The 24044-nt window shown below is 44.5% G+C and overlaps 1 protein-coding gene across 5 annotated transcripts in view; it reads right to left on the bottom strand.

The window, feature by feature from the left end:
- APBA1 (amyloid beta precursor protein binding family A member 1) overlaps positions 1-24044 on the bottom strand; it is a 232264-nt gene that overhangs the window by 16629 nt on the left and 191591 nt on the right. For 3 of the 5 annotated variants that reach the window (XM_059072721.2, XM_067039552.1, XM_067039551.1), the window contains exons 4-10: positions 20531-20570; positions 16447-16592; positions 7533-7565; positions 6425-6511; positions 5592-5777; positions 1720-1899; positions 5-217 (exon numbers count right to left, since the gene is read on the bottom strand). In XM_059072721.2, coding sequence (XP_058928704.1) covers positions 5-217; positions 1720-1899; positions 5592-5777; positions 6425-6511; positions 7533-7565; positions 16447-16592; positions 20531-20570 — 885 coding nt within the window. The remainder of the gene's footprint in view (positions 1-4; positions 218-1719; positions 1900-5591; positions 5778-6424; positions 6512-7532; positions 7566-16446; positions 16593-20530; positions 20571-24044) is intronic. The other 2 variants (XM_067039554.1, XM_067039553.1) reach the window with 1 other exon arrangement.

The raw sequence follows: 24044 nt of genomic DNA on the forward strand, positions 1-24044 counted from the left end.
TTACCTTAATAATGCTCTGGCAGGTCGACAGAGGCAGGCCCACCAGGCTGGTGCCATTTATGGACATGATCTGGTCCCCAATATTCAGCTTCCCCGATTTCTCCGCTGGGCCTCCGTGCATCATGTTGGCTATGATCACGGTTGGCAAGATGGATCCCCAGCCAGACTCCACAATCACCACACCTAGGATTTCCCCTTTCTGCTTCTCTATGAAGACCTGAAAGGAGGAAAACATGTAGAAAGCCTGAATCAGCAACCATCCAGGGTAGCGACAGAAATCAAAGCATTTTCCCTATTTCTGTCTTGACTAAACATGACAGACATTTCCCTGATGACTCCAACCCAAACGCGTCCTGTCCTCTCTATATTCCATGGCATATATTACCTTGTTTGGAGATAGGATCTTTTCACAGGCAGTCAAGTTAAAATAAAATAATTAGGGTGGGTCCTAGCTCAATATGATTGGTATCTTTACAAAAGGGGGAAATTTGGACACAGAGACATGTACAGAGTGAAGACACAGGGAGAAGATGACCATCTACAAGCAAATGAGAGGCCTGGAATGGATCTTCCCCCTCAGAAGGAACCAACCCTGCGGACACCTTGATCTCGGGCTTCCAGCCTCCAGAACTGTGACACAATACATTTCTGTTGTTGAAGCCCCCCCTCCGCCCGCCCCCCGTCTGGGGAACTTTGTTACGGCAGCCCAAGTACACTAACATACCCCCGTCTGACCTTGGTGTCAATGATTGATTAGTAAAGGCTATAAAGGCCTGCCAGCTCTTTTGATTCTAGGTGGGACAAGGTCCGTCCTGCGATGGGAAGGGAAGCTGGAGCTTCCCTTTGGATTAGAATGATGCTCATCTCCAGCGAGGCCACATTCCTCCCTGGCATCCCCACAACCCTGCTGTCCATACTCAATTTTTCCTGAGTGCACCCTTCCCCCAAATCCCATGAACAAGAATTCCCATCTCAGGCTCTGCTTCCAGGGAGCCTAGGACACTTAACATTCATTAGTGGATAGAAAGATCACTCTCTCACACCTAGTGGATAAAGTCCAGGCCCCTCACCACAGCTGGACTCTCAAGCCCTCCAGTTCTGACCCAAAGCCTGTACTGGCCTCTTCACATCCTCTCCTATGCACAACCCCTGCTGCAGCCTGGCTGCCTCATTCATGGCTCCCCAGACAATTCCTGAGCTTTTGGACCCTCATGCTTCTGTTACTTTGGCTCAGCCCTCTGCACTCCTCTACACTTTCCAAAGAATACCCAGACCTCAGACCAGGTCAGACGGCCCCATTTTCCTCCAGACACTCCTGTAGAGCTCGGTCCCTGGGGGAGCACAGAACTTATCATCTGAGACCTGAGAGCCGAGATTGGCTCCAATCCAAGTACAGCTGTCTCCGACCACTGCCTGTACCAGCACCATCATTTAAAAATCTTCTGTGCCCTTTCCTAGACTGTGGCCTTGGTAAAGGGCAGGGTTCAGGTCCTGTCTGCCTCCGGAACCCACTCCAAAGTCAGCTCTGGAATGCAGGGAGCAGATGCTGCCCTGTCTCACTGGCCACGGCCCTCGGCTGCAGCCTTTATCGGGCCTCACGTGAGGTGAGCCAGAGATGGGCCTGAGAGCACTCTTCAACCCAGCCACTCTGCCTTCACTTCTATGGTGGGTGGGCCCGGCTGGCCCAGCTCAGAGAACAGCTTCTGGAAAAGCACCTACATCTTTGCAGTTTTCCGACTTGGAGAAGTGGATCAGGTCGTCGTTGTACATGTCCTGGGTGTTGAGCAGGTCACTGTATTCCTTCTGGCTGAGATCTTCGGGGTTAATCCCGTTGGCTCTGAGGAACTCCTGGTATGCCACGCTGAATGCCTGCCCGATGGACTGTGCAATCAGCTGAGCCTGGAGAGGAGCCGGAAAAGGGAGACGGGGTCAACAGGGCAGCACTGCTGGTGGGCGGCCTGGGTCTCTCAGGACTACAGAGCCCTAGGAAGCAGCTAGCCCAGTGGGTGGCCACGGAGCAGCAGTGCCTGCTAGAGGTCATTTTCAAAATCAGTGGGGACAAGTTTGTCCATGATAATGATCCTGATGGAGCTCCTGGCATTTGATGGACAGGAGTCAGAGATGCTGGACCTACTGCCGTGCAAAGGACAGTCCTACACAGGACGAGTTGTTTTACGTCCTGCACAACTTTCAAATATCCCACTGGACATTCATGTACATATAACACCTGTATCTAAAGGCTGGGACTCAACTCTAATTTATATGAAAACACAAGACTTTAATTGCACGCTCTAGTACACATTGAACAGTCCAAGAATACAGCTATTCTGTAAATTGAGAGAAGATGGTATTTTGTTTCGTCCAACACTTTACCACGAGTAAGCTTCATGACTTTGGAAAATCATCAGCATCAATGCTATTCGTGGGATGTGGGTTGCCAATAAATCACATTCCCATCAGCCTGCACACTGGCCATAGAGTATGGTGGCTCTGCATGTGTGTGTGATTGTGTGTCTATCAACCTATTTTATTTTAGCTTGCTTTTATTTCTCCTTTGTGTTAACATTTATGACAATACTTTGGTTATTTTGTGAAAAATTTTTCAAAAAGGGAGGTTACATTATCTATGAATTTCATTTCATTCCTATCATCTATGGATGGGACATTACAAAATATTTATTATGCATTTTCCAGGAGAGGAGGTTGCAGCCAGAGGCGTGAAGGAACCTGTTCGAGGTCACACCGCTCACAGGACAGGAACTCTGCTTCTATTGTTCTTGCTCCTGCACTGGGCTTTGATAACCTTTCCCTGCGTTAATTAACCAACATTACAACCTGGGAGAGACACCAGCAATTGAGCCTGTGCTGTGTTAAATACTGTAGAAGCACCGTCACATAAATCCTCACAGTAAGTCTAAGACGTAAGTATGACTGGTCCATAAGCCCTCATCCTAAGCTCTGAGGGCAGTGCTTCAGAAATCAGAAATGTTCACATTTTAGAAAGGTAACAGGGTACATTTATCATACATTGTGTAAAAACCCCATTAGAGCCTGGAGAAGTGCCTAAACACAGTAATGTTCCTGCAACAAATGTGTAAGATTCACGGTAAGCTGGACAAATCCTATAAAGTATCTCATGGCAGCTCAAAGCAGGTTTATCAACCAGCTGAGTACAAAAATCCCTTTTGTTTCTCAGAGCTCTTAGACTTTGGATCTGTTTTATTTGCTCCCATTGGGCAGATCAGGAAAAAGAGATTGAGAGCTTAAGCTGGGGTGGGGATGGGGGCTGAGAATCCTGGCAGCCTGATTCGGGAGCCCACCTCCTGCCCACCACTGGGACTGCTGCTCTGTCTAATAATAGTGGGTAGAAAGCCCGCAAAACAACAAAAAGCTCTAGGGCAATGTTTCAAACACACACAACTCTAATCTCCACTCCTCCTTTCCTTACCTTTGGTAATTTTTGCTGAAAGCAGCTAATTAACTGTGATATCAGAAATTTCTGTGTGGCTGGCGGTGGGGAAAGAAATGCTCAACTTTTCTCACTCTGAGAATCCGGTGATGTCACACGCCACAAGTCACATCAAGGACCACCATGCTGCCTCCTGCCGAGGCATCACCGTGGGCATCAGAGGCTCGTGTGAAAAGACGAACTAAAAAAAGTGCGTCTGAGAACACGGCCAGCGGTCCTCCCGACTGTCACATGTGGATGCACCGGGCAAACACACACAGGCTACTGATATCTCTGCCGTGTCCACCTGAGCCACACGGCATCCCGTTCTACAGCAGCTGCACAGCCTGAGCTTCTGCAGAACGGGAGACGGGATCCACAATCAGTTCTCCCATTTCTGCAGCCTATGCTCTCCCCCTTCTATCCTGGGCTTTGGAAGCAAAGCATTAAGATCCCCAGGTCCACTCTTGCTTCCTTATTCTTCCCCTTCATCATCTCCCCCTACAGACCCAAAGGAGCTCCAAGGGAAAGAAAGCCCTTCTTAGGAGCACCAAGCCAGAGGGAGGTGGCAGAGGGTCATACCGGGACCCTCATGTCTGGTGAGCAGAGCTAACTCCACCTTTTCACGGGCCTGCAAGACACATGAAACTTAAGATTCTAAATGCAACTCCTTTGGAACTTTCCGAGAACCTTCTAAACTCATTATTCTCTCAGTTTGCAGGTTTGGCCTCAGTTTTAAAGGAAAAACGGGGAGAATGGCCAGGACAGGTGCTTCAAGCTCTCTGCCTTCTCAGTGATCGTGTCCCTGAGGCTGCTTTCTAGAGAACCAGACAAGTAAAAGACGGTACAAAAGTGTAAGCGTCTCCTCCTGTCTGTGGCTACAGCCATGTCAGCTCTGTTTCCCTGGAGAAAAGCAGCTCGCCTCAGACTCCTAACTTCTCAGAGGAAGGCCATTTAAAGCAGATGGATGAACACTCTTCTGGAGAAAAATGGCCCCTTTTAAGGAGCCAAGGCTACTGTAGGCAATTTTCTTTAAGTATATACGGGATCCCTGCTCAATATGAGAAATACAGCTTATTCCACTGTGGCAGGAGGAAGTTAGACCAGTCAACAGCACCAACACGGCCCTCTTGGGGAGGCTCTGTAGTTCAAAACCATCGTGGGGGGAATTCCCTGGTGGTTCAGTGGTTAGGACTCTGTGCTTTCACTGCCAAGGGCCCAGGTTCAATCCCTGGTCAGGGAACTAAGATCCTGCAAGCCTCATGTCTTGGCCAGAAAAAAAAAAAAAAGGCCCGGAGGGAGTTTCCAAGGCCCGTCGAGCTTTGGGAGAAGCATGATGCTAACACAGCTTGAAGCCTGGTGTTCTCGCCGGCAGTTCTAGGGACAACTGGGTAAGAAGGCTGAATGGAAGAATGGGCCCCACCTCTGTTGTGCGCTGATGTCCTCTGCTGACTTTATCACCTGGAGAGATGGGCGTCAGGGATCACTAGCTTTGTGACCGGAGGAGCAGCTGGTTTTGCTAAGGAGTGGGTGGCTGGTGCTCTTGCCATTTGGTAGGTAGGGTCAGGGATGCTATCTTTCCTGTTAGGAAAGGGCAGTCCTGCACATCCAAGAACTGTCCTCCCCAAATGTCCTAGTGGCCGGGTGAGACCTGTTCGGGCCCCTGTGGGTCTGGCTGAATTCTTCCCACCCTTCTGTCCTCTCTAGTGGCTTGCCTCCTTGCCTTTCCTCAACCTCTATCAACAGGCCCCTGTCTCAGGGCCTTTGCACCTGCTCTTTCCTCACTCTCAACTCTACTCAGGTCTCTGCTCAAATGTCACCTCAGAAAGGACTTTGTTCATCACTCTACCTGAAATAGCCCCTGGCCCCTCTATCCCTTGACCTAGTTTTTCCTTATCAAACCTTCCACTACCTAACTTTATATTAAGTATATTTATCTATTTATTTTCTGTCTCTCTACAACCTTTACAATGAGTATCTTGTCGATTTACTCAGCCTTATATCCCTAGCACTAGAACAGTGCTTGACACATAATAAGTGCTCAGTAACTATTTGTCTCACATATGATTAAGGTTCTGAGAACTAGAGGGAACCTGACCACCCAAGGGCAGCCCAGATCACATGGAAGGGAGGCCGCCCTTACGTCCTCAGATTCAAAGACGTGGCAGATCATCTTGTACTGCCTTTTTCCATCCTGGGATGGGTGGGAGGCTTCCACGTTCTCCTGCGAGTTGGAGCGGGGCATCCGCCTGCGGGCCATCAGCACAACGATGTTCCCGATGTCTGCAATGTAGGAAATGGTCCTCAGAGGGTGGTCCATCATCGTCTCCTGGAAGGCAGCAGGCAGAGGATGGTATGTCCAGTGCTGCATCTAATGACCCATGAGACAGCCTGCCACCCCACAGCTCAGCCAAGTGCGGTCCACACGTGGGAGCTTGCTGCAAACATCCTGCTGGCAGACTTACATGCGCCCACCCAGGCCTGGGAGCAATTCCCTTGGCTTGTGATAACCCAGAGCAGGAAGTGGTCTGTAGTACGTGAAAAGGAATTTCAATCATTTTACAACCAGCAGAATCTGGTGGGGAAGTTAAAAAATAAAAAAAATCTGCATATGATGATTGGATGATTGTGTTGTGTGTGTGTGTGTGTGTGTGTGTGTGTGTGTGTGTGTGTGATTTTAAACAAAATTTCTTAAAAGGCTAGTTGGTTCATGAACCTTCTGATAAAAACTTATGAGAATTATTAGCAAACAATATCCAAGGCTTATTTTTTCCTTTGATCTTTCATAGCCCCTATCCTGTCTACCAAGTCCCTTCCCATCCCCCATCCCCCAGCCCGGCAGCAGGCACTGCATACACAACCTTCTAGCTTGTGTGGAAGCCAGCATCTGGGGACAGCTGCTCTACAGACAAGGGCACAGTCTCCTAGTTGTCATGCTAAGCTTCACCCCCGAGGAAGGAGGGAGCCAGCTAATACCTGCGTGTCGGCGTTCAATACTTTGATTCTCTGGGTAGAAATGAAGAGATCCACTTCAGTCATTGGCTGAGACTCACCTTCAGGAGCCTGAGAAGGAAAATGCAGCAAGAGAAAGCTCAATACGTTACTCTGACCCAGGTGCGTGCGACCAAGGTTAGCTCATACACAGAGGCATTGAGACACAGTCACCAGAACAGCGATGCAGACTTCAGAACTAGACTGCCAAAGCTGAAGGGACCACACAGAGGAAGGATGACACGGGGACGGGAGTGAGCATCTCCAGGTTACAGGGAGAAATGCAGACCCCTCCTCGCTTCTTCCGCCATGGAAGCAGTAACTGTAGTAGATCTGACTCCATGAACAATGATCGTGAATGGCACTGTCTGCAAGAGTTTCAGAGCCCAACAGATTGAAGGAACAAGGGCAACTGACTCATACCCCCAGGACCTTGGAGAAGTCAGAGGCTGCTTCCGCTCAAGTGATGGGGGACAATGCTTACAGCAGGTGCAAACAAGGCAGCTGTGGTAAGAGGGTCTTTGTGTTCCCACACACCACACACCACAGAAGCAGTACCCACTCCTGAAGCTACCCCAGTAAGAGTGAGCCCCAATGCCTCAGTGTCCCAAGGGTAGCTCATAAGCACCTAGAAGCTTCACAACCAAAAAAGCACATTAGTCTGATTCACTCAGGGCTTGACTGTGCACACGTGTGGTTATTAGCGAGTTTTCTTTTTTGCATCCAGCAATCTGACAAATCCACAAATCACACATGACTAGAATTGAGCAGACCCAGGTCCCTGCCACGTGAATGCTCCTGAATGGTGGGCACTTGCACACAACTGCAGGATCCCTTCAGCATCCCCAATCTTCTCCTGTCATTCCTCTGGAGTGAGATGACTAATGAGCAACAGAAAACTGCTACTTTGGGCAACTGAGTTTTGAGAAACGTTGGCTTATGGGGCGGTACAAAAAGAAATCTGAACAAAAACTTGCTGGATGCAGAAAACAAAAACACGAAATAAGAAAAAAGGCAAAACGTAAATAAATGGAAAAACAAAACAAAACAAAACAGGCATAACACCAAGCTGATGAAGTTGTTTGTACTGCACCTTCTTCCTGCTTTTGGCTAATTTCTGGGCCATCTGCTTAGCATGGAACAAACAGAGACAGGAGAACAGTTAGAAAAGAATTTGCAGAGACTCAGTTGAATAGGGAATCAACAAACTAATATTGACAGTGGTATAAAGCATTTCTGTGGGAGAAGGACTGGCTTAAAAAAAATCCCACTCTATAATTGATTTCCTAGATCAGAATTTAGTAGCTGTTGGGGGCAGTAGTAGGAAGGACGTGAATTGAGGTGCTTCTTATACTTCACTGCAATTGATGTTTTCAAAGAACCAACTTTTGATTCTGTTGATTTCCTTTACTGTATTCTTGTGTTCTATTTCACTGATTTCAGCCTGTACCTGTATTTCTTCTTCTTTCTTTGGCTTTAGTTTGCCAATTATTTTTCTAGCTTAAGATGAAAACTTAAAGTATGGATTTTAAAACTTTTTTCGTTCCTGATATATTTATATAAAACTATGAACCTCCTCTAATCTCTGCTTTAGCAGTATCCCACAAATTTTGATGTTGCAATTTAATTATCATTTCATTCAAAACACTTTCTAATTTCCACTGTGATTTCTTCTTTGAACATTATGTATAACTGTGTTCTTCTTAATTTTAATATATTTGAACATTTCCTAGTTATCTTTTTGTTACTGATTTCTAAATTGTTCTCCCACTTTATCTCTAGTAATACTTCTTACCTTAAATTTGTGTAACATTAATAGAGCCTATACCTAACTAGAAATGGATGTAATATTTATTCAAGATAGAATAGTTGATAAAAATAGAAACTCTGAGGCCAGACTGTCTAAAACTGAATTCTGGCTCTGCTACCTACTAGTTGTGTGACTTGGAACAAGCCACTTAATGTCTCTGTGCTTCAGTTTCCTCAATTGTAAAATGAGGGTAAAAATAGTTATCTACTTCATAGGGTTGTTTTGAGGATAAAATGAATACAGTTGACTCTTGAACAATGTGTGCATTAGGGGTGCCAAAACCACCGCAGGGTCAAAAATCTGCATATAACTTATGGTCACTTGGCCCTCTGTATATGCAGTTCGGTTCCTCTGTATCTACAGTTCCACATCCTCGGATTCAACCAATCACAGATTCAACCAGTCTTGGAACATATAGGAACATATAGTACTGTAGTATTTACTACTGAAAAAAACCCTGCATATAAGTGGACCTGTGCTGTTCAAGAGTCAACTGTATATACAATGCTCTCAGAACAGTTCCCGGTGCGTTATAAGCACTCTATTTGTGTTTGCTCTTATATGATTATGATGTTAGATGGTTATAATCTGCCTATGTCAGGGTGCAACCTCTTGGCTTTGGTAAGGCGTGGTACATATACACAGATCTTGCTCAAACGATGGTGAGTCAATGGCCAAACCATGTAACTGCTGTGGGGATGGGGGTAGGGTACAGGAAGAGCTGCTCCCTCACATCCTTGGTACTCACCTGGTGGGAAAGCTCTTGCTCTCAGCAGCATGTCACTATTTCATTAGTGACCAAGTGTGTTGTCTGTACTACCTCATCGTGGAGAAACTGGATGAGTCAGCTATCCAAACACCGAATGGCTAACCTGGGTGCACCCAGGAGACTAGGGCAGCCTCACTCCCACAGAGCCACCCCACAGCTTGTACTGGTGGTCATGAGTTCGTGGTGAACAGCCTACGCTGGAAAAGTCTGAAGGCAGCAACTGCAAGCATCATCCTAACCACTGTACATGACGGTGGAAATACTTGCACATCTGAGGAGCGGCCCTGTGCTGATGCTGTGCCACAGAGATTACTGGGTGGAATCTTAGAGTTCTGCCAGGGATGCTCTGATCTGCACCAGTTATAATCCTCAAGATAAACAACTGCTGTGAGATCCTAACATCTTGTCTTCTACTACCTCCCCTGAATGATATGGCAGTAATAGATAAATTTCCATTATTTTTGATACCAAAACCTAATAGCTATTGGTCAAAATTCTTCACTCTCAGGAAGAGTGATCTGAAAGAGCCCTTTTCAAAGGAAAGTAAGTCTGCCACCAATGAAATGCCCACATTGTTTTTTACTGGAAAGGGTGATGAGGAAGAGAATCCAAAAGGCAAACTGAGTTTCATGAAAGGCATTCTGAGACAATTTTTATGAAGTTAAAAATATTTTATGCACTTAGAGTGACACCACCTTTAAATCGCTTATGATATTCAAGTGCCCTGAAACAAATTAAAAATTTAGACGTAACATTGGAAATGATGATGGGGTTGGGGTCAGAATGAGAAGCTGGAACAGCAGAGAAAGGTCTGAGAGAGCCTTAAGGCCAGCATGCATCTTGAAGCAGGGAGTGACAACATCCATTTAAATCCTTGTGTTTCATGAGACTGATTATGGCTTACCACCGGCAGGCTGTGGTGCACAGGACATACTGCAGCACTGTCCATCCTATCACTCGATCTGCAGTGTGTACTGGGTATCTGCTGTTGTTAAGACCCTTTATGTTTAGTTATGCCGGGGATCCTCCTGGCTATTTTAGCTTTTCTTTCCCCAGCTGACATTTACTGAGCACTTGGTATATGCCAGTATCCTTCTAAGCATTTTATGTGTACCAGTGTAAAAGCTTACAACAACCCTGTGAGGTAGGCGCTAGATTATCCTCATCTTTCAGGAGAGGAAACTGAGGCACAGAGAGGCTAATTAACTTGCCCAAGGTCACACAGCTATTAAGTGGCAGAAGAGATATTCAAACCCTGGAAATCTCACTCTATATTCCAAATTGCTACTGTGCCATCTGGACGAGTTTCTCATCTATAAACTTCTAAGGCTGTCTGTAAAATGGGGTTAATGATACCTACACCTCACAGGATTCCCCACCCCCTCCATTTGGAGGAGTAAATGAGATAATGTATGTGAAGGGTCTGCTACCAGTGTCAATATCGTCTTTATCAACCACAGACTTCAAGTCAGATGGGAAATCAGATGGCTTATACAACGTTACACTGATAGAAATTTTCATTCTACAATTAAATCATAATTTTTAACACTTAAAGAAAATCTCTATAAAAGAATGGAAAAATATGATCTTTGGGGGCAGGCCAGTAAAGATAGAATAATATTTGATAATGCATGCTTCTTACAAAAATGTATGGACCAAAAAATACCAAAACGCCACTTGTGAGCTTCACAAATGGAGAAAGAAAATTGAGACAAACACACCACACTCTGCATGGATGGACATGAAGCAGTTTCTACGGCTCAGGCAGAATTTAGCACATCACCCCGTCTTCCTGTTGAGGAGCAGAGAATGAAGTGGGAATGAGGGTGGAACGAAGCACGGAGATGCAGTGAGAGGAAGGGAGGCGAGTCAGCTAGCTGCACTGGCTTTCCGTTTGGTTCTCTAGGTAGGGTTAAGGCAGGATTGCCACCCTGGGCTGGGGCGGGGGGCTGTCTCTGCATAGGGCACTTTTGATACTGAGAGCATGCAGGGCAAAGCTCTCTCCAGAAGTTTTCCCTAAAACATGTTTAAAAGAATCCTAGCAACAAGACTATCAGGTACCACCAGAGCGATAATGTATTCTGCGTTCAAGTAATTGTGGAAGCTTCTGGTTAAACAAACTGAATTAAATTTCCTCAGTACAGGACTTCTCAGAGACTTTAATAGGAAAACACATGTGGCAAATACCCAAAAAGATCTGTTTGGCAGCGTTTCTTGCGCTTATTTGCCAATGGAACCTCAGCAGCGAGACGCACTCGGCTTGACCGGAACGTGCAGAGCACAGCTGGAGAACAGAGGCTCCTTCAGGCTGGATGATCCACCCTTCTCTCAGGCAGTGGCTCCCAAACTATAGCATACATCACAGTCTCCTGGAGGGCTTATGAAAACAGATTCCTGGTCTCTACCCCCATGAGTTTCTGACGGGGGTGGGGGTCTGAGAATCTGCATTTCTAACAAATTCCCAGGTCCCACTTTGAGGACCATTGCTCTAATGCGTTTCTAAATCATATGGGAAGCTTCCTGGAAGGATATTACTACTTCTCAAAAATTAGGAACAAAGGCAGAAAGAATATATTAGGGAGGGTGCAAAGATGAAAAAAAAAACTTTAAAGAAATGGCAGATGTCCTGTAATTCTGCTATTGCATTCAGATGCACCTTATTTCTTACATTTTGGTAGATGGAAATGTCTTTTAATTTCAGATTCCTCAGCCTGCCTTATATTACTGTTACCTAAACACTCTTCTTGGCTCCCATATTAAAATGCATGTTTCTCAAGGTCAAGGAATTGGTTGATATTTATCTCCTAAGATGCCTATCACAGGATCCTGCATAGGGACAGTTTGCTTTTTGAGCCAAATTTATATCTAGCCAAACCACAACTCCAAATTCGCCTCCCATTTTGGCAAATAAACCTATAAATTCTGTGTTATATTAGGAAAATCATAATTCTTAAGACTCCAAGTGTAAATTCAGTATCATTTTTCAATTCCAGTCCACGGTTGGTGCTATGTGAGAGACAGGCACCATGTAATTGACGGACAGACCAGAAATTAAAGCCTGTTTCGAAATGGAAACCCAAACATCAGGTTCAGTGCTTGCTCAGAAAGAAAGCACCAAAAACACACAGCCACAGCTGGACTCCTGGTGAGGTAGGTCTCACTGGCATCCATATCAGGTCAAACAAACAATGCAGGCAGAGGAAAGAGAGGGGCAAGATGGGTTCCCTGCGGGGAGGAAGGGAAGAAAGAATAGGAAAAAGAAAGGAGGAAACTCCTCTGTCTCTGTGCAGGTGAGAGCACCAAGCCAGGATTTACTCATCAGTTTGTGGTGAGGTTATTACTGAATGGATTTCCAAGTAAATTTTTCTCCCTTCCTTCCTGGATGGACATGGCTATAAACTCTGTCGCCTCATTCTGTTCTGCATCTCTCTAGAGGTGGCCCAGAGTAACTCATTCCTGAAAGGGCAGCCTCTCTTTAGGAAAAAGCATGGCACCACCTCCCTCAGAGAAGGGAGCTTGTGTGGGCACCGCAGTGCACGCTCCCCTTGAGACCCCCCGAGTGATCTGGAGAAATGCTCTCGGCCCCTCGGTTCCCTGTGCACTCAATGCAGTCTCAGTGCACGATCCTGACGGTAACTTTCTAGGGGGCATGGAAATAAACCATGGGTTCTGGACGCAGCCTTCTCCACTTACAATTTGAAAAAGCGTCAGGCTGGGTGTAAAGGCACACAATCTGACAGGCATTTAAATGGATGTAAAAGGAACATGAGGCAGAAAATATTTAATGTTAGGCAACAGTTCCTTCAGATGCAAGAAGCACATTGTGAAACGATACTTATAAATGAAAGGCAACCATTTAATCTTACTACTCTATAATGAATTCCTCATACTAGAGTAATTTGCTGTAAAAATAAATACATGTTTTCCAAATGCTTTCTGTGCTCTAGGCAGGTCTAAAATGGATTTATAATCAGAGAGCCTCTGTGTTGCCTGTTCTGATCGACAAAGCCATCTAATTTTTTGTTCAAATGACCTGTGGAACTTCTGGATACCAATCCTTTGAAGATTCAAAGTAAGCTTTCTCGTTTTTCATTAGGGAGCTGCACTTTAAAGAAAGGGAAAAAACACTGTCAGAAACCACTGTGGAAATCAGAAAATGCACAGAACACTTGGCACTGGGCAGGATCTGGTACTGGGATGCGGCGTCTTTCCTAAGCGCTGCTCTATGTTCAGGTGATGTGTCTGTGCCTGCTCTCCCCTCAAGGTCACTGAGTACACATACGTGTCACAGGGCAGGGGAAAGACAGAGAGACTCTAGCTGTAGGAGTCAAGGGGACCTGTCAGGAGGCCAGTAAAAAGAACCTAAGAAAAACTCATCCAAAAACAACATGCAGGGCTTCCCTGGTGGCGCAGTGGTTGAGAGTCCACCTGCCGATGCAGGGGACACGGGTTCGTGCCCCGGTCCGGGAGGATCCCACACGCCACAGAGCGGCTGGGCCCGTGGGCCACGGCCGCTGAGCCTGCGCATCAGGAGCCTGTGCTCCGCAACGGGAGAGGCCACAACAGTGAGAGGCCCACGTACCCCCCCCCACACACACACAAAAAAAAGCAACATGCAGTTTTTGGTCTCAGGGGTCTTCAGTACTATTTGGGGGTGGACTGTTGCTTTCTTCTAGAGGATTCATCTGAATGGGCCCTGGTAGTGTTCCTTGACAGGGAAGTGCTCTGGCATTCTGGAGGAGATAAATCTTTGTCATGTGGCTCCGTTCTGGACATTACAGGGTATCAAGTATCTCTGGTTCTGACCACTAATGCCAACATAAATGTCCCAGACACTGTGACAATCAAAAGCATCACCCCATTTCCAAACACATGGTTCTCTGACAGGGGGTCCCCGGCTGTCAGAGAACCACGCTGGGTCCTTACACGCCCATTGACCCTGGGGGAGCTAACAGTACCATTAACCTGGGAAACTAAGTGCTGGGCCAAGCAGCATGCCTGGGCCTTAAAATGACGTTGGCTCCTTCATGCGAGCAAATGCTGTGGAGAGCAGCCCGCAGAGTCACATGCAAATGTAAGCTCCTGAAAGGACCCCCCTCAGTGGCCCTTGTGAACAAGTCTCCCCCTGCTTCCCAGGGCCTTCCCTGTTGGTGCCCCTTAGGTAAGACCCATACGGAGCTCACCAAAACCCCATTTTGGTTTGAAGTGAACAATCCGGCCTTAGTCTGGGAACCTCAAAGCATTCCACCCACAGACCGGAATAAAGAAAGGCTTGTGCCCAGGTCCTGCCTTGACCTCCCCACGTGGCCCCTCCAGGTGTGCAGGTACTTCCTCCAGGACCTGTGAGTCATATAAACTTCTCTATCTCAATTTCTCTTGTGGTGTTTTGCTCACCATCTGGCACCCTGGGGGTTTACTTAGCAAATGTTAATGTAACAAAATCATAACATGTTTGGAAACTGTGGGACAGGAAGGGTCAGAAGTACGTCCCTAAAGACTATGTTTTTTAAGTTCTCTGCTCTGTGTGAAATAAGGCAGGACAATGCCTGAAAAGCAGCTTGTTCTCTCAGAGAGGTTTGTGTGTTCTTGTTCTGCACGTTGTGCCTGGGAGATACTAAATGAAGATGGAGAAGGCTGTGGGGACATCTGTGGGTATTAATGTCACCTCTTTATGATAACGGAGACAGTGAAAAAGAATCAGGCCAAGCTTGGATGGGCAGCTCAAGAGGAACCTGATGTTCTACCAGCAGCATTATTGAGTCTGAAAGATGCAGAGGGCAGGAAGGTCAGCTTGATACATTGTCAGGGAGTTGTCTTGTTGGGAGTCGCAGGATAAGATGCATCTCTGGGGGTAAGATGTAGCTGTAAATTACTCTCTGGCTTATGCATCCTAATTCCTAAAATGTCGATAATATTATCAAAAGTTGCAGTGTGGGCTTACTGTGCTGTGATGGGTAGTGAAGGGAAGGGCCAGGGCTGACCTTAATATTCAGGGCATGGCACAGCCTGGGCATGTGAATAAGATGGGAATCAGCCCCGACTGGAGGACCAGAAGCACGGCCCCTGCTGTGTGACCTCTGTGACCTCCGTGGTTGCTGCTCTCTCCTCCCTTGGGCTTTTAGGCAGCATCTCATCTCTCAAGGTCTCTCCGCACTCCTATGGCCCTTAGTACCTGATACCCCTCTCTCCTCCTCTGGCACCCCCTGCACATGCACTGGCTTGATTCACTTCTCATTTGTGCTGCTGAGCTTGAGGCTAAGGATCTTAGTTTATAAATCACTATTTTCCCTCCCTCAGGAGACCTTGCACAGCCTTGCACACATAAGTGCTCAAGAAATATTCTTCCCTTGATGGAGACAGTAAGGACTCTCACGCATGGCCTTCTACTCGTGCTTCTCATTCCACATGCCACACAAAGCCCAGGATGGAGCCTGGGGATGTGTGAGAGAGAAGACATGAAAAAGGGACTGGTCCCTTGAGGAGGGAGTTGATTCTGACCAATGGACACCAGACAGAACCAAATCTGAGAAGTCATAACCTATTCCAACTCACTCGAAACAGCTGGCTCTGATTTCAATGGTGATGTGATCCCTGTGGCTCTATGTGGAAACAGCCTCAGGGGTTCTAGGTGCTGGTGGCCCTTAATGGCACTTGAATTACCTGATGGCACCATGAGGGTCCCTGTTGCCCTTGGCTTGTCCATGGTTCTAGGTGGCACTAGCATCGTGGTGGAGATTCTAGAGCTCTGCATTTCCATGGGATCAAACCAGTTCTGGCTGGTTCAAACTAGTTGTGAATGATTTAAACTAGACAAAAGTGCTTCTTCAGGGATCAAATAGGCTCGCTCCTTTTAAGTCTTGATAAGACAGATTCAAACAGGTTATGACTGGTTTCCACTGAGTTCCCCCTTGCACTGACTTGGTTCAGACTAGCCAGGATAGAGCTGATCGAATGGCTCGTTTTAGGTGAAGCAAGCCAGTTCAGTCTAGCTTGAACAGGATCAACCAGTTCAAATGCAATGACAGCTAGTTTGAACCATGCTGTATCACGGACCTTTTAGTCACTGGTCTCTAGCTGTACATGGAAATACAGTGATACAGCTCTCACACATTATATTGGAAATATAATACTTAAAATGTTATCCTTCCTCATCTTTTCAACTTTTCAAAGCTTATCACTTTTTCCTCAAGACTGGCCATTAAGAACAACCAAATTATGTAGCATTTATACATCAGGACTCCAGCGTACTTCGGAAATCTTTTTTCCGTTTAGAACTGTTCGCAGGTACGTGTATAAGCACTGCCTGCCATGTCACCTCAATCTCCTCTCCTCTAAGCTCGGGACATGAGGTGTGGGGTGACCACTACGGACGGCTCAGGTGCCCACATCTGCCCGCCGCCCCCCTCGGAGCACACGGCACCCCCTCACCTTGATCCTGCTTACTGCTTCCTGGGCCTGCATCATGCGCACGTTTTTGGAGGGGGTTTTGTCTGAGAGAAGCTGGGTGGAGCCAAGGTAATTGGCAGCAAAAATGATTCCATCGATCAAGTCCTCAGGGTCACAAGGTCCAGGAACTGTAACACACAGAGCCACAGTGGTGAGTGAAGCCACGCTATAGCCCCCGATCACACCACCTCCCCCCTGCCGCTGACCTCCAGCACAGGTGGGCCAGTTCCAGAGACCCCTGAGCAGGTGCATCAACCTGCGAGTCTAGAACATCCCTCTGGTCTACCTTCACTCAGCCCTCATTTGCAAATAGAAGGAACAATTTCTTCTTAGAGTAGCTTATTTCACCCAGTCCATTTATTGTGAGAAACAATGTGAATATTTATTTAAACATGAAACATAAAATTCAGTGATAAGGGATGTTGTTTTGCCTGTTAGACTGAGAGCTCTTTGGGACAAAGAGCACGTCACAGTCATCTCTGGCTCTCCTGTGTCTAGTCAGTGTCTGTCACCCAGTGGGTATCAAATAAATGTTTGCTGGACAGATGGTTAGGTGATCAGAAGGCCGCCTTATTAGAAAAACTCATTTGACAGCAGTTCCTTTACTCGCCACCCATGCATATTGCCCCCTTCCATTTTATCCATAATGGGGGAAACAAATTTTATAAATCAGAAAAATGAGTATCTGTTGCCAAATGTTTGGATTCCCAAAATAGCCTCTAACCTGAAATCTGCAAGACAGGTAACGCTACCCTAAAGCCATGGTCTCATGCTTCTAACCTTGCTGACTTACAGGCTATAATGTTCCCGGCCTGCGTCTACATACATATCAATTCTAAGGAAAATTGGAATTTTCTGTTCTCATTCACCAGCCTTTTAAATCAAACCTTAGTTTTAAATATTTAAAATGGGGGCACCTGATTCTAACCACAATCACCTGTAAACCCTACTGGAAATTAAAACATGTTTCGGAACAATATATAACTTTACAACAGATGTGCTAAGAAAGGCGTTTTAATTCTGCAATGAAAATATATATATTTTCTTTGGCTTGAATGCCATATTTGGAAAGACTAAAATATACTTTTTAACCCACTGTTAAAACCTCAGGGTCTTAAATTAGATAACTTGAAATGGAAAACAATTTGCTTTTTCCTCTTGGAGAGCTAATCTGAAATGGTTTTTATCTTTATCCTTACACATCCAGCTCATCTTGAGCTTAAACAGCTGCTTCCCATGATAAGCTACTTATCAGGGTACAGCCTTAAAGTAATCTATTCATTTTCCTAAAACCAAGTTGGTGGTGGAAAAAAAGAAATTTAACAATGTTTTAGGAAAGGCCTTCACAAAGCATGTGTGTAGTAATTAAGTCAGGAAACCTGTTAGTTTTCTGATTCTCAATCTTTCTGAGAAAGACTCTGGATAAACACTGAGTGGTACACAGCCAAAGCTGCCTCCACCACATACCAGTCATTTACATGCTTCTCAACAGCTACACCCTTACTGCCCAGAAGCTTTTATAGATGTGAGAAGGATGCAGATTATTTACAATGTACAACTTTAGGTATATAGCAGGGAAGCACTGTCAAACTAAAATAATACATGGACAAGTTTGGATCCACACTATGCCTTGTAAAAAGAGATTATCAGTCTTCTCTCAAATTCCAGTGGTAGATTTATAATGTTACATAAACATAATCATTTTGACAACCTGGTATTGAGGAAAAAAAGGTCTCACCTGGAATAGCAACTTTTAAAAAGCTTCCATTTGTTTTGTGAAAATAATGAATGTTAAAAGAAAAACAAAAATGCAACATCTTCTCTATGGGACTTGCAATATCATATATTCATCAGTGGATTTAGCTCCATTTACTGAAAAGGGTCCTTCTTTAACCATAATGAGTATGGATATGCAGATATGTTTAAGAGCAATACAGATAATATTTAAGTGACTGTATAAATAAATGTCAGGCAGCCAAGAGACAGAAATATTGGACCTAAACAAATATATTTTTGAGATATGATCTTATGTCAATTATCCTCTGGGGAAACCGACTAGAATCAAATGTCACGGTATTACACTCACAAAAAACAGCCTGAATTTCATAAGTTCATTTTAGGCTCAGTGCTAGTGTATTTTTTAAAAGTTAAAAAAATTAAAGTGGGCTTCCCTGGTAGTGCAGTGATTGAGAGTCCGCCTGCCGATGCAGGGGACACGGGTTCTTGCCCCGGTCCAGGAAGATCCCACATGCCGTGGAGCGGCTGGGCCCGTGAGCCATGGCCGCTGAGCCTGAGCGTCTGGAGCCTGTGCTCCGCAACGGGAGAGGCCACAACAGTGAGAGGCCCGCGTACTGAGAAAAAAAAAAAAAAAAAAAATTAAAGTTATAATGGTCCTAAGTCAAAGAATTGCAGGTTTTCCTTTACAGTGATGCCTTTATGCTGCTCTGTGGGTGAACGAGCACACACGTTATATCCTCACACTCAGGTTAATGCAGAGCTTGAAAATCTCTAGGCGTAGAGGAATGGATATAAAGAATAGTTTTGACTATTCTGAAATAGTCAACTTCTGAAAACTCCCCGAGGTACTCTTGTGGAGTTTTGGAGCTTTGCAAAGATGGTGGAAATAATTTCCAAGTTACTCAAGAAAGAAACCTGAGTAATAACCAAACCTATGAGCTTGTCCTGGGCTTCAGGCCCAAGGGTTCAGGTAGGTTTATGAATCCAGGTAATTCATTCTTGGGCAGTGGAACACACCAACTGTCCATGCACAGGATCCAAAGGCCAGACACGATGTCTGGGCATCCTCTGGCCCCCAGAAAATCCTCCTTCAGGGAAATGACAATCTACCCTGCCCCCCAAATCATCGGCTGTCCTCCCTGGTAGAGGATCAGTAGCATGCTCCAGTTGTGTGGCCTGACGTCAAGCTGGGATGTCTAGCCTGGATTGAGTTTTGGCCCCACCAGGCCTGTTGACAGGATACATTTGTGCAGTGAACAACCTGCACAACCATGTGTGGCAGTCCTGCATCAGATACATATATTTTTTAGGTTAATAAATTGTAATTTTATTATAAATGAATTGAGAAGTCAGAGGAGGGTGTTAGACAAAAATTTACATAATTTGTTTAGTGTTTAAAAATTACTTTGGAGGATTCTAAGAAGATGGTAGTAGTAGCATAGTTTTTTATTCTCTCTTAATCACCACCTAAAACAAAGAAACTAGATAGGGAAACCAAAAACCATTGGAATATATTTACAACAAAACTAGGTGACAAGATATTGCCAGGAACACCAAACTACAAGCAAACTGCCAGAATCCATAGGACCTGCATAATATCAACATTTGTGTGGCAGAAAACAAAGGCACTGCATTGGATATTGATTACAGGGAGAATGGTGGAGTCAGAATTCTGGTTCCCAGCCTGTCTCTGCTACTCTAACTGTGGGATCTTGGGAAGGTTGCTCACACCTGGCATGCCTCAGTTCTCTCATGCATAACATGGGGATAATGATAAAGCCCACTTCACAAGATCAACGTGAGGATTCAATTAGTTAATACACAGAAAGTGCTTAGAATAGTACCTGGCAGACAGTAAGAAAGAGCTTGATAAATGTTACTATCACTAGCTCATCCAAGCAAGAGACAGGAATTACTGGGAAGGTCTTTTTATTTATTTTTTTTTTAAAAGAAGAGCAAAAGTGCTCCCTTAGTTAAACATCATTCCCATTTGAATGGGCCTTGATGGATGCAAGAGGTATATTGGACTAGAGATAAGGAGACTTGGGTTTTGGATCCAATATGGCCAGTTCTAGGCTGGGCAAAGCCCCCAGCCTCACCCCAGCCTCAGAGTCTCCTGGACAGAACCAGCAAAGGCAGGGAGGAGGGTCTTTGAGAGGTTCACGGCTACTGCTGTTTTAGTCTAAGATTCTAAGACTTAAGACTGAGAATAGGTGACTTTGTGGTCTTTTTTCCCCACTATCATCTTATAGCCCAGAGCTTCCAATACCCAAAATGCTAGAAGATTCATGAATGACTCGGTGTTGAATATTTCCTTCTCAGCTCTTACCTTCGACGTAGGTTGGGAATGAAGCCAAGCTTTTTCTTGACTGTAATTAAGACAAAGAGGTTTCAAAAAGGGCAAAGCATGATGAAAAATGCATTAACACAGCCATCCGTGCAACATGAAAAATAAATACATTGCCAATGACAGATATTAACCAGTTGTCAACCATTTTTGGCTACAGAAAGTGAAGTGTGAAAAACATATGCATTTATTATTAAAGGTTACCCAAAGCCCGGAACCACCCATTCATATTTTAGATAATCTAAAAGTCCTACATTCTACAATCAGAGATATGTCTGTCATCTTAAAAAATAACCCATGGACCAAAATTCATTATCAGTAATAGCAATAACAAGGACTCAATTTGTATTCTTAAGAATTTGGGTGTCTAAGTGAGAAACTGCTGATTAGTAAAGGCACCAATGAAATGATTATATGCTAAAATTAAGAATTCCCTTGGAGAATTTTATTCCACTTTATGTCTTTGCTACACTGATCTCTAACTGTGCTAAAAATGATTGTTACAGTTTTTATCTCTTCCTTTCATCCCTTACTGATGTATTTTAGTTAAAAAAATCCATTACATAAGTTATTATTGTGTTACCTTAAAATAAGAACCCAATAAACAAAGAGGTAATTTTAAAACCCTGGAATTTCTTATACTAAGTAAAACCTCATAGCAAAGGTCAGTCTCCCAAGGCATCCTTGGAAGTGGATATAATCAGCTAGAAACCTTCTAGAACCTGACTGGATGGCAGTTTAAATGCTAGCTCTCAGAGGAGCAGTACTTAACCACTTGGTTCCTTTCACAAGCAAATGTCCTAGAGTTAACTCTCAGTGGAATAAGAATAGGTAATTCATTCCTGCTCCAACCAGTGACAGAATTTGCAGCTGGTATGTCCAGGGCAGGGTGACGAGAGCATTAGAGGAGAGTGGAGAGCTAACGTAAAAGACAAGAGTCCCTAAAATGGGCAAAATCAAGGTCTGCATGGTCAAGGGTTATCTTCAAAAAACCTAAAGATTTTCATTGCCAAGAATCTACCAGGTGTTAGGTGATCATTTCAGAACAAGACTATCTAGTACAACATAGCTGCTCAGTAGGTTGACTTGAATTGATGGTATACTCTGAGGTGCCTAGTGGATTCGAAGACTGAAGGGCCATAGATGATGGCTGGTATATCATGGGAAACAACTCCATATCATAGCACTTTATACAGTGCTCTTCACTTGAAAGATGGGAATGGCTAAGGAATGATTAATTAGTTAATATTTGCACAACATTCTAAAAAAAATAGTGTTAACTGTTATGTGAAAAATTGGAGGCAGTCAAAGAAACCATTTTAAGACTCTAAACTCAATCCAGGACAATGACAAGAATTCAACACTAATCACACAATACACAATGCAGATCAATCTCAGTAAACCTGCTGTAGATGTGCTCACTGGGATGAAATGGTTCCTCACACCAAAGAAGGTGGGGGTTTCTGGTTTCAGAAAGGATCAACTTTAAAGAAACTAAGGACACAAGATCACCAGGAACGAAAAGTTACTGGCTGCTAATGCATTTATGGAAAGATGCACACCTTGTGAAAGCCAAGATTATGTGGATAGGAGAAAAGAGGACTCCAATTTCAATGGTGCTTCACATTAATTTTACTTTCCATTTACTCGAGTGAGAAGATAGGCCCAGCTGAGTGCCTGTTGGCTTAAACTCTGCTGCTTTAAGGAAAAAAACCCCGTAACTTCATGGTATGCAGATGAAAGCTAGCTTCTTCATAAGAGCCAAAGACTTTTAGATTATTATTCCCCAACCATTTCCCTGTCCTTGCCCTCAGCATCTCGGGGCAATGAAGGCTTTACTTCATCTAATCAAAATGGTTTAGCCTCCAGGTACAACCAAGAAGTCAATTTATATTTATATTTTCTTGGGCGATTAGATTTAGATTTTAACAGATGCTACAAAAGAATTGCTTTAGTCTATGGCTCTAAAAGCTGCTGTTTTATTTAGAGTCACAACGGTGGGCATTTGGTACATTCACTTATTCTCTATTCATGAACTCATGACGGGCTTTCTTTAGTCTCTGGGGTAGTAAATTTTTTTTTAAAGAGTTTTGTGAAACGAAAGAGTCTCTAATTATTGCACACAAAGAGGATTTTCATCATTATTTCTAAAGATATGCAGAAACATGTGCCAAATGAGAAACTTGCTTATTATATCTGATGAATAATCAAACGCTGAATATTCAGATGTCTGATTAGCCCTGTGTTTTCCCACATGTGGACAGAGATGAACATTAGTTTATCCTTAACATTCAATAATTAATAAAGCCACATTCAAGAAGTTAAAGGCCAAATCTTTGGGATGTTCCAGGAGGTCACATAAACCACGTGTAGAGCCTGGAGGCTTGAAAACTGCAATAATAACAAACAAGCTACCCTGTCCATTCACTGTGTGACCTGAAAGTACTCTTCATCGCAGGGATAGCAGATTCTGGTGTTAAGAGCCTGGGCTCTCCGGAGCTCTGGATTCAAAACCTGGCCCTACCACATGTGAGATCTGGGACCTCAGGTAAGTTACTTAACCTCTCAGCTTCCTCCACTAACAAATGAGGACATTAATTCCTACCTCGCAGAAGTATTTTAAGGACTAAATGAGATACTATGTGACTTGCTTGGCCTGGTGCCTGAACGCCATAAATGCTCAAGAAATGGTAACTCTCATTACTATTATCATCACTGTGGCTTTTCTTCTTGCCATTTGTTCTTACCTATTCGTGTGCTATGAATAAAGTACAAGGTGATGTTGTAGGATGCAGGGCCAGCAGAAACTGTAAGCCCATTAATCCTGTTCCTGTGGCCTGATGAAGACCAGAGAAGGACAAAGCGTATTTCAAATCTAAATTCTAATGCTGGTGCCATTTCAGAGAAGGTCTCCTCATGTTTGTTTGGTTTAATATGAATAGATTAATGAAAAAAATACTTCTCCCCTGCATGAATATTTAATGGCAAACGTATGTGAATTCAATGATATTTTAAGGGTAAGTTTTAACTAAGACTCCTTTTAGAAGCGATCTGCCACTCAGGTTAAAATGGAGATCGCTTTCTTCCATTGAATTTAATGGAAAATTATTAGCAAAAGGAAGGAAAAATGAGACAATCATTCATTATGGGGTTTAACTCTTTAACGCACGTCCTCAGTGTTGATTAGGCAACACCTATATTTAGAATGAGCTGAGCCCACACACAGATGATGGTGCAGGCCAGTGTTTACCTGTTGCTAGTTCATAAGTAGGTGAGGGTAGCAGTTAGTCAGGTGTAAAAGGACAACAGGTGCTGGAGAGGGCAATGGCTCCCTCTCAGGGGGAAAAACACCTGCCCGTTTCTAGCCCCAGAACCCTTAGTGGGAGCAAGCAGCATCTTCTCTCTTAAATATTCTCTGCCAATGCTCAGCATGGCCTCCATCAGCGGGGTGACCATACGATTTGCTGTCCAAAGGGACACTTTAAGGCTGCGTTGT

This window comes from Kogia breviceps, chromosome 8 (genome assembly GCF_026419965.1).
Source record: "Kogia breviceps isolate mKogBre1 chromosome 8, mKogBre1 haplotype 1, whole genome shotgun sequence".
Taxonomy (NCBI): Eukaryota; Metazoa; Chordata; class Mammalia; order Artiodactyla; family Physeteridae; genus Kogia; species Kogia breviceps.